Source organism: Crocodylus porosus, unplaced genomic scaffold (genome assembly GCF_001723895.1).
Source record: "Crocodylus porosus isolate Cpor-Errol unplaced genomic scaffold, CroPor_comp1, whole genome shotgun sequence".
NCBI classification, from domain to species: domain Eukaryota; kingdom Metazoa; phylum Chordata; order Crocodylia; family Crocodylidae; genus Crocodylus; species Crocodylus porosus.
In genome coordinates this window covers 62,350,800-62,362,152 of record NW_017728950.1, presented here as the reverse complement: position 1 = coordinate 62,362,152, position 11,353 = coordinate 62,350,800, and the positions used below count along the sequence as shown (strand labels likewise).

The 11,353-nt window shown below is 39.5% G+C and overlaps 1 protein-coding gene across 1 annotated transcript; it reads right to left on the bottom strand.

The window, feature by feature from the left end:
• Nucleotides 1-233: 233 nt before the first annotated feature.
• Nucleotides 234-11,218, bottom strand: FXN (frataxin). The gene is made up of 5 exons (XM_019555161.1): nucleotides 11,060-11,218; nucleotides 7,782-7,879; nucleotides 7,365-7,485; nucleotides 4,390-4,487; nucleotides 234-593 (listed from the first exon to the last, which is right to left on the bottom strand). Exons 1-5 carry the CDS (start codon nucleotides 11,159-11,161, stop codon nucleotides 440-442), a joined length of 573 nt encoding a protein of 190 aa, XP_019410706.1. The 5' UTR covers nucleotides 11,162-11,218; the 3' UTR covers nucleotides 234-439.
• Nucleotides 11,219-11,353: the final 135 nt, after the last annotated feature.

Genomic DNA, 11,353 nt, shown 5'->3' with positions numbered 1-11,353 from the left:
AAGTCTTCCTGGGCTCTGAATAAAGTACCACAAATTGTTCCAGTGGGAGTATCAGGGTTTTCTTTGATGGCAGCAGCCCATCTGTACATTGTTTAGAGTTGCCGCACTGATAAGAAATCACCAGCCAAGCCCAACTGACTAATCAAAACATAATTCAGCACCAATAGAGTCCACACTGTGCTGTTAGCTAGGAATGCAATGATGGGGAAAAATAAATCCAGACAACATATACATAAATTCACACATTTACACAGAGGAAACTCAAATATGAGGAGCTAAGAACAAAAATATATTATTCTCACTTCGTTACACAATGTTGTGAAGCTGGAAACAAAATAAAAAAGGAGGACCAAAAATGGAACAAAGAATTAGCTCAGGAACTATCAATCAGAGAGAGACCACCAACCAAAGTCTTTTGATTTCTTGAAGCAGACAATGATCAAGTATCTTCTTTCCCAGAATGCACTAAAGGAGATAAGTCTAATTTAGTTTTTAATGCTGTTGAGATTTCCATTTGCAGGAGTTCATGAAGGGACTTTCCATCATGAATGTACACCCAGTTTCTTCCAGTCCAGTCATAGCGCTTAGGTCCACTAGGAAACAGAACACAAGCACAGTATAAGCACAGGTCAAACATTTCTGAAATGTGAACACTTCCAAAACAATGACCGAAGGATCTGAAACACTGAAGTTCAGGAAGTGACAACAGCTAAAACAAGTGGTAGTAAAACAGAAGTATGGGCTAGTACTCAGAAACTACCAAATTATAATCCCAATTCTAATACCAATTCCTACACATGACCTTGAGGAATTCATTAAAAACTCACTTGAGCTAAGTAATTTCAAGCAACACAAGCAATCCTGTCAAACAGCACGGGAACTCATTGTACCTGAGTATACTATATCTGGTTCATGACTTGAGAGCTCTCTCGCCTGACCTAATTAGTTCCCTATATAACTGTAGCTGTGAATAATATACAAAGATGAACTGCTACAGAAATAATCTTCTCTGCCTTAAATAGTGACAAAATTGCTAACAAAAAAATATGCTACCACATAGGAGATCTATATTTGAGAGCTCCTAGTATCACTGGATGCTTGGTGGGTAAATCCAGACCTCAGTTCAATTACAAGCCCTGCTCACTGCTCGTGTTGTTGCTTTAGAGCTGTGGGGCCAACCTTTTTGGCACGTCTGCCACAAATTGGTCTGCACACTCCTCAAGTGCCGCTGATCCCTTTCCCTTACCTGATCTGCTGTTATGCTTTCTTCTCCCTGTCTGGTCCTCCCTGATCAAGTTGCTGCTCTGGTTTCTGTTCCCTGCCCTATCCACCGCTGTGCTGCCTGCCCCTCCCCAATTTGCCATGTGCCACACACAGAGGTTGCCTATGTCACTTATAGCACCCATGCAACATGGTGGCCACCCCAGCTTTAGAGGCTGGCCTACTCTGTTACTCAGTTACTTGCTTGTCAAATGGGAATAATAGCTGAAAGGCACTGTAAGAATTAAGTCAAAACTGCTTTATTAGTAGCAATTGTCCTGCAAGCCTGAAATACATTTTTGTTAACATTCGCTGGAGAAAAGGAGGGGACAGAAAGGAGTAAAAATATCTGTACAGAATGAACAAACAGAAGAAAGACTTCAATACTTTCTTATCTCTGAACTTATATTTTCAGGTCAAATTTCCTTGGGATTAGAAGCGATTCAAGTATGCATACTCTGTAACAAAACAGGCTGTCCTGTATACGTAATCTGCAGTGTTTAGAAACTAACAGAAAACCTGACACATTAACATCCTTTGCAATGAATAATCTTTGGGCATAAATAAAAGCCCATGTAAAGTTAAATCAAAAGAACTGTGAACTTACAAAAACATCTCATTTGCTGTATATGAACTAATGGCTAGAATTAGGTGCTCCAGTTATTTTATGATGCGTTTCTCACTTGTATAAATTTAAATGTAAGCTTTAACTATCCAACACTTTAATGTGTGAGATCTTGGAAGACAAAGAGACAAAGCCCAGAAAAGGCCAGAATGGCATATATTAAATGGAAACTAGTCTAAGATAGGCTATTTTAATAAATACCTAAGAAACAGAAACTATCTATATATATATAGATATATAGACAAATGTTGTGAGTGGTTTTCGAATTTCACCTAGTAAATATCAATTTATATTACTATAAATATATAAAATTGTTATATGATTTAATAAATACTAACTGAACTTTACAGTTTGAAATACTGCATAAATATTTAAATAAAATAAATAAATGCAAGCATTTTGTTGAACTCAACCTATGAATGCCAAAACTTCGTGTAATAAATTCATCTCTCACAGAAGGAAGCTACCAAATTTAATTCATTTGTTAGCTACCAAATATTTAAGTCTCGTTTATTTTTGGACTTTGGGCTTTTGCCCATGCCATCAATAGACTGCACAAAAGAGACATTGTTTACAAGTGGCACACCTCCTCTTAAATTTTCTAATTGTGTACAGCTATACAACTGCAAGCTTAGTCCACCTGACTGCACATAACAAAGCAAGGCGGTTGGGAGCCAAAGAGATTCAACAGAAGTTTCCCGTTTTATTTTGTGGTTTGGTTGCTAAAATGGCCTTGAACCACTCAACAATTTTACATCTATTGTGCTGTTCCACCAAACCCAACAACATTCAAATACTGATCAACAATGGCAGTTCATTCCTTATTCCCTAGCACATCACATATAGAAGATACAGACATCACTGTCAAGTGTGCAATATGTCCATATCTTACACAAGACCAGTTGTTTTAGGGAAATTGGAAACCTAAACAAATGTGGGGTATTTTCTTCCAAGACACACAAATTTACCACACTGACATAAGCCAAATGAAAAAAACAAAACCTTTACAACAATAAAACAAAAATGTCAAAACACCTTCATAAACAACATACACAAGCACACGTATGAAAAAATGCTTCGGGGATCTTTCAGCAGGTATCAGTTTTGTTCCTTCCTTCATTCTTGAAACATATTAGAACTAGTACTAAAGCTATAATTTTTTCCATAAATCCATTACGCAGGAACTTCTTAGCTCATCTAGTGTTTGGCTACATAAAAAATGTTCAATAGATCCAAACACAATATAAAATCTTTCACTTTTTACTTTCCAGATACAGATGAAAAATACGTTGTTGCTACAACAACTACATTCTCACTAAACAGAGACTGAATTGGTATTATGCTTGAAGTTAAAAAAAATCTTGCTCAGATTCTGATACACTGTCTCCATGTGCCTAAAAAAAATAAAATTTGTTTGCTTGGTTGCCTCACTACTGAAGTGTGGTATCTTGTTGTTAAGATAGTAGGATTCTGAGAGAAGAGAATGATTAGCAGCCATAAACAGTGGCTATTTTGGGGCCCTGTATATCCACGTCAGAAAAAGGATACAAAACAATTAAAAAGTAGAAAGGCAAATAATTAGAAACTCATATCTAAACAAGGTATTAAAATGTTAAAATTTATTTTGTAAAATTAAGCCTAATACACAATAATTTTATCCATTTCTGGTTTTATAGTTAATATGTTTTAGTTCAGTAACCTCCAAGAAATCTACCTGGATAACTGGATCAAGTACTTATTCTTTAGCCATTTTAGTGAGGTAGGCCCATCATCAACAATAAAGGGAGAAAGTCCTGCCCATCCCACAGCCCCATCAATGCTGCTCCTGGGATAGCAGCACAAATTTCACAGTGAGCTTTCAGTGAGCCTCCTTATGGCACCCTTTCAACACATTCTGCATCTCCCAGTCATGACCAAATGCAAAACCTGAAATGGATCAAACTACTGTAAAAGAAACAGTACAGGACTAAGCAATCAAGACCTTCATATTATGAAGCTTGATAAAAACCAACTGTTAGGAAAGCACACAAAACAAACAAGCATATAAAAAAACCCCAAGAAACCCACACGCTTAAAGAAGAAAGATCCACCCTGTTTAAATATAAACAGTTTACAACATAACCATCTCATTTCTTTTTCCAACTGAAGGGTTTTTTTTCAGTCACAGCTGTTTAGCTGTTCTATGAATAATCTATAAACTGTGGTTTTGAAAACTGGATATTTAAAATATGGAACATAGTTTGTTTTATAACATTATATTACTGCACTAATCTGCAGGATGGTGTGCCCTGTCCTGTCAGTCATTATCTCAGTGTAAGCAGCAAGGACTTAGCACATCACTACAGAAAAATCAAGTTTGATGTATGGGTCTGAAAAAGGACTAGTTACAAAACATGTGATCAGGGTATAAAATATTTCCTGCAGGGTATAAAATATTTCCTACAGGAGATGCACATTTTGCTTCAACTTAGTTTTCAGACATTTCATAGCACATATTCACTTACCTAGTGGGAGAGGACAACCAAATCTGTTTGTTTGGCGTCTGCTTGTTGATTACATAAGTTCCCATGTCTCCACCTAATGTAACTGTTAACACTCCAATCTAAAACGTAAAAAAAAATTCACGCACTTTTACTTAACAATAATTTTTTTCCCCCTAACATAAAGCTCTGTCAGTTCAACAAGCAAACAGCATATGAGCTGTCTGTATCAGTGGTAGAAATTAAAATAAAAACAAATTCTAGGTCATTTTGCCTTAAGGATGGATCTGAAGAGAGAGGCCCCCATTACTTGTGGGAATTTATGCTGGTCACTATGATGACGTGTATTGTGTGTGTAATCTATCCTGCAAGCTCATCTGGTTATGGACTGGGTTTCATATGAACCCAGCACAAAGTTAGCACGTAACTAACTGTGAGCTGTGAACTCTATTCTGAGACTGCCAACAAATGTGCTGCTAATTAGTGTTAAATCATCAAGCAGGAATCTGTTTCTCTAAGAATACAGTCGGGACCATCAATTAACTTCACAAAGAACTCCGTAGTCAACAGACAACCATGAGTTTTGTTCCTTACTAAACAGGTGTGGCCTAGAGACAAGAGGCTCCACAGCCAATTACAGAATCTGTGAGCCATTCAAGTCCACCTAACTCTTCTATCCATAATTGTAAACAGTCTTCAAGCGAGTGGCCAAGCTTGTTACCTAGTAACCGTGATGAAGTGCCTACATTCTGATTTATACCGCAGGAATGTTTCACTTCTAAAATGTTTGAGACATGTTTCATGTCAGCTATCTCATTTACACAACACTTTCCTAGAGTCTTTCTTTTCTATGCATCTTTCTCCCATCACGAAGCTTTATAATTTTCACAAGTTTATTTTAAAGGACAACTATTACTTGTCTAACACTTGCCTTCCAAGTCCTAACTTAAAGGGTGTAAGAAATGTCATTTGGACTGAATTAACCTGCAAGTGACAGAAATTACACTTAATTAAAAGGAAAAGAAAAAATGCATTGTAAACTATATCCTGTGGAAATGCATCAAGTATTAAGACAACCAGACATTACTTTTTCTCCCTATACCAGATACTATTTCCACCTAACGTGTCACTGGAATGAAAATGAATGCATTTTCTTGGTCATTAAAAGCCCAGTCTTTCTGTTTCCTCATATTCTAACACCTGCATGAAGCAATACAGATAAGTGAACAAAAAGTAGAAATGTTAGAAAACTGCAAGTCCTATAAATTATTCCTATTTAAACACTTACATAAAAGTATTCTTTCTTCTAACTAATATACAACTTTATTCAACATTTCTATATAATGTGCTATATGATAAAGAGGTACAGGTAGCAAACAGGTTTAAAAAAACAATGAGAATATTATACCAAGGCTTATGCCATTACCCAAATGCAAGATGACCCTTGCTATGAAACCTAAAATTAAGTGAAAGTTAGCTTCAAAACCTGGAGGGCCAAACACTTAGCTGCTCATTCAGTTACATTAATGAAAAGCCACTTCAAAAAACAAAGGAAATTATCTTAATATTTTAAAAATTAAAACACGACATTTGAAAATTATTTTAATATATTACATGTTGTTTAATGAGAAATTATTGCATGCTTCTTTGGATACTATAATTTCTGTTCTGTTAAAAGGATTACCCTCAAAAGGAATTTTTTCCAGCACTCCAAGTCAGTAATCATATACAAGTTAAAAAGGTCAGAAAAATTGAAAACCTCCAGCTCTATTCCAAGTGCGCCACCTTGTGGCTTTTCATGTTGTTACGGTTTTTGGTTTTGGAAAGCCAAGGTGATGGCATAATTCACTTCGAATCTAAATAGTAATTATGTGTTATCACATACAATACCACCTATCTATCAATAAAATGCTGGCAGACGTTAAAACAGATGTAAACAACGTTCTTGGAACCTTTCAGTGAGGAGATATCAAAAAGCACCAGCTTTGAAAGCTACAGGAGAGAAAGGCAAGTCAAGTACTAAAACATCATCACATACTGAATCTGAAGAAACATCCAGATTACAGAAGTCTCTTATTTTTCTGTTCAGATTTTTATGCATTCTTTATGGCGAACAGAAACTGAAATGCTAACAAGGTCTGGTTGAATGGCAGTTACTGAACAACACATCATTCTAACTCATTGGAAAATTTACTGGATAAAATTCTGAGTACCAAATCAGATCTATTAACAATTAGCATTTACTAATCAATAAAACTGGAAAAAGGGGGTACACCTGGTAAAATGTGATGCTTCCACTGTGCGTGTGTAAGATAAAAAATGGGCATTGTAGCCACGAAAGGTTAACAGGTCCAAAAGCCTCTGTGCAACACACAACAACTACAGTTAAATTCTCCTGTCAATAACCCACTTATACATGCCTGAACCCTGATCTGGCGGAGATAGTAGGTAGAAACCTCTAAGTGACAGGCATACAGACAGGAGCAGCCACAATTCCACAGCAAAACATGGTGTTGTGAAGTCAAAACACGGTGTCTTTTTAACTCCTGAAGAGCACAGCAACATAAAACCCTATTAACTCCACCAATTATACATAAAACATGCAAGTATTTGAAAGAAATAGTAACTACTGTCATCTTTTAATCTATTAATGGTTTTCTTGAAGAAAATGACAGGGGAATATCGCTATTATCAGTTTCCAAACTGTGTTGAAAACGGCTAACTGTCATGAAAAAAACTTCACTGTTTAAGCATTAACTGTTATACTTCTTCAGATCTGATGGTACCAAGAAGACAGCAAGTGTCCCTTTTCACCAAAATAGCTACCACAACCAGTAACCTCAGATATAGTATTTAAAACTGATTTTTGGATGCATTTCAGAGTTTATTCAGTGTGACCTGTTTCTTACAGTAAGATGACTAGATGAAGCCTGTATTGCTAAGAAACACCCCCCACTCCCATAATAATTACATAAAAACACAGAAACTGTAAAATATACCCCAAAGGAGACATCATAATCTTCAGGTGTAAAAGCTTCATCTGCTAAGTCCTCAAAGAACTCTACCAATGAGTCCAGTGTTTCTTCAGCCAGTTTTTCATAAGTAGCCTCATCTAAAGAGCTAAAATACCACATAAACTCAAGATTACTAGGAGCAAAACACCTTTCACTTCAGATTGAAATTATTTTTCTTACAACCAAAACGAAACATGAAAATCATCTTGGTCAAACTGTAGATATAAGACAAATCATGTGCAAGTGGAGAAGCTTTCTAATAAGCTGTGTGCTGAAAAGCACATTACACATTCAGGTGAAACTCTGGAACTTGGGAATAAAGATACTTAATGAGGCAATGGGTGTTTGTTCCCCCACCCCCAAATTATTACTGTGCCTAAGATAGAGCCTCATTATATTTACCTTTCATTACTCAAAGTTCCTGCATTTCTTAAATTCGTAAGTTTAACATTCTTGCTCTTAGACCATGTTCCAAAGGTTAATTGCTGCAGATGAGACTCCTAAAAAGAAGTTAAATTAAATGTTAAAGTAAAATATTATACAACACCATATTTTTTATTTCTTTAACCTAACAAAAAATTGCCTTTAATGTTAAATACTGATTATGTTGCAAGACCAACACAGAAACAAAAAAATTATTATAAGAATCCCACTCCATACACCTATGAATTTTTGAGGCACTCTTGCTTTTACTACAGACTAATGAAGGGAGAAAATGTCTTGTTTTTAAGGTACTGGACTAAGAACGGTCATCCAAGTCTTATTCTTTGCTCTGAAAGAGAACTACTGAGCAATCATGGGCAAGTCACTGAGGCCAGCATTTTCAAGTGGCCATGAATTTTGTGTGCCTGTTATCATGTATGCCAGGTCTGATAAGCATCCGCATCTCCAGCTGAAAGCATCAGAGCTGTGGATGTTCATTGCCCTTAAGAATAAAAAACCTCCCCTTTGGTAAAATCATGTATTTCCATTGTAATTGCATTACTAAAAGGCTCAGACACAGGCTTATTAAAAAAGTATAAGGCAGGACAAGGTAGAACTTTTGGGTGTTTTTACATGTGGTCTGGGTGGCTAACTAGCATGCTCCAGCAAACTCGAGTCTGCTAATTAACACACATCGGAGCAGGCATCGGGCACATGTATAGATGCTCTTAGAGACTATAACCGATTCAGAGGCATGAGCTTTTGTAGGCAACAGACTATTTTGTCAAATGTTCTCCCTATCAAAAAGTATCTGAGAAAGTAAGAAATTTCCATATGGTGACACCAACACTAGAACTGTTTCAAATCTACAAACTACAGTTTCACATACTGGAAATGACTGTCCAAATAACTAACAGAAATTTACCATTAGTGCAAAAATGCACTAGGCCAGAAAAAGAAACTCAGAGCTATAATGGCTTTGGCTTACTGGCACGATTAAGGAAAAATTAAATTAATACACAGGTACTATTTGAAATGTCTTCTTTCCATCCAAGCAGTCAGAATCCAGGTAAAAAGCAAAGGAAAGTATATTTCCCAGATTTCTTTGTGCTAGCATCATGGACAAGTGACTGAAGGCAGAGAAAAAAGTGGTGGTTGGTCAATCCATAAAAGAAACACACTCACAGGTATTCTACAAGTAATTAATGTTGCAATTTTTAGCACTTGATTGCAGTGACAACAGAGCTAAGGGATTTTATGGCAATTACTGACTTGCAAAATGTATCTCATTTGCTTTCCCATTCAACCAGGGCATTCAGAGAATGTTGATACTCAGAATTAATTGGTAAGTATTTGTTTTATGCCTTTAGCTTTTGTTTGGGAAAATTAAAAACAGGGTTGCAAAGGAGATCAACAATTCTAAATACTTCTGTTCACATGACCCAGAATCAGTCTGGATGAGGACCAAAACACAGACTATTGGAATGATCTGCTCACCATGTGATCCTGTGTTCTGTCAATAGAGCAGGGAGCACAAAAATATTACACCTCAAAGCAATAACCCTTTTCATTTGGCTCCTTCTCACCACTTTGCTGACTCAGGTCAAAAAAAAAAAAAGGAACAGTGCCTCACAGCCCACTTCAGTCAATGGTGTCAGAACCTGAAAGGTGTTTAGACACCTGAAGAGGCAGATAGGTACCTAACTCTACAATTTCAGAACTAGTCCTATTCTTAACACTCAGCTGCTATCTAACCATATAGACAGCTAACCCCGATTGGCACATAAGTTTGCCCCAGTTAACATGATCTGTCACACAGACCCAAAGCCCCAGAATGGGATCCTTTAGTTATCCTATCAAAGGGGCCTGATCTCACAGACATGTCCAAAGACATACAGCCCAAACTGTATGCAAGTCACCTAGAGGAAAAGAACCTACATATCATTCACAAAAAAAAGACATGAAAGACAACAGAATCAGTCTGTCCTTATGGTTAGCAAAATTCACATGCCTCTCAGCAGGCTATTGATATTCTTGCAGTGGGTGTCTCTGTTCTGCTGGAGTTGTTCAACTCTTCTGCTATCCAACTCCCTTGGTGACCCAATGAAAATTTACTTCATACACAATGGAAAAGACAGCAGTGTGGCTGGGGCACTCATCAAGACCCTATATCAGTCAGGTAGAACTAGTATCTGAAGCCAGGTTCTGAATATCCCAGGCAGGTGCCCTAACCACTAGACCAGCGGTTCCCAGTCTGTGGTACGTGCACCACCAGTCATATGCAGACAACCTGTCAGTGGTGTGCATTAACAACTTTATTATAATTACTTCCTTTGACCAAAATTTGCTGGTGGTACTTAAGGCTGAACTGAACAGCATGCTCGTGGTACTTAAGGTTGTATTGTTTTAAATTGGTAGTGTGCAATCTGTCACAGCTTGGGAACTGCTGCACTAGGCTATGGTTATTTTGCTTGCTTTCTCTGTTTTTTCATTAATGGGATGGAAAAGTAGACAAGGATTAGCTAAGTATCTGCCTGGTCTTAAAAGACTAGTTTGGGAGGAGGAGGAAGTTTAGTTATGAGGATGGCAGGCAAAGAAAGGCACCTCTCTAGACTACCAGGCTAGGTGCAGCAAGTCAGGCAGCCAAGGCCTATAGCTCTCCTCTCTATATTTCACTCCACGCTTGCTGAGAAACCACTAGGCTGGTTTCAAAGAATTTCTCCCTTATGCATCTCCACATAATTTGCTGGGTATCCTGGCTCCCCGTCTGGGATGCACGAAGCCCCTGCCCTGCCTTTAGACTAGGACAGCCTTGCTCTGCTCAGAGACAGCGGTCAGGAGCCAGAGGAGTCTGAAGGCAGGCCTAGGAGGCAGGGCAGGGGCGCACCTTGCAGACCAGTGACGCCCAACCATTTGGCCCTACAGGATGGATAGGCAGTGCCGGGTCCCTCAGCGGGCCCATGGGGCAGGCGCAGCAGGGCTGACAATGCCTGGGGTGAAGCAGGGTTTGGAAATTCGGGGGGCAGGGAGCAATGGCAACTCCCGCTCCTTTGCCACCAAACTGCCCAACCCGGGGGGCCAGGGCCATGGCTCTGCCCCGGCCGGATGCCAGCCCCACCCGGAATGGACTAGCTGAAGCAGAGATGACCCGCCACACTGTTACGTCAGAGGCGGCCCGGGTTCGGCGGTGACATCACAATGCCCCACAGCCCGCTCGGAACTCCTCGCCATGCCTGTGCCGGGCCCCGGTTACTCACGGGCTGGCGCCGAGCGGCAGCGGCTTGCCCCGCCGGCCGCGCCCGCCTGCTCAGGTGCGCGGCGGCCGCAGCCAGGACCCGAGGCGGCCCCTGCCTCCACATGCTGCCGCCAGGGCTGAGGCGGCCCGACCGCGGCGCTGCCGCCTCACCCTTCCTCGCTCCGCCCCCTCGCTGCACTCCCCTACCAGCGCCGCGGCCTGCGGCCGGGCGGAGGAAGCAGTTGTGCCTGCTGCAGCACCAGGGCCTGCTTCCGGCACCGCGGGGTAGGGGGGGCTGGGAGCTCTCGCGTTTCCA

Coding starts and splice junctions, on each gene's coding strand:
- FXN (XM_019555161.1), bottom strand. CDS start 11,161: ATGTGGAGGCAGGGGCCGCCTCGGGTCCTGGCTGCGGCCGCCGCGCAC. Junction 7,880..11,059: donor CTGCCGCTCGGCGCCAGCCC/GTGAGTAACCGG, acceptor ACTTCTTTTTAG/GAGTCTCATCTGCAGCAATT. Junction 4,488..7,364: donor ATTATGATGTCTCCTTTGGG/GTATATTTTACA, acceptor TTTACGTTTTAG/ATTGGAGTGTTAACAGTTAC.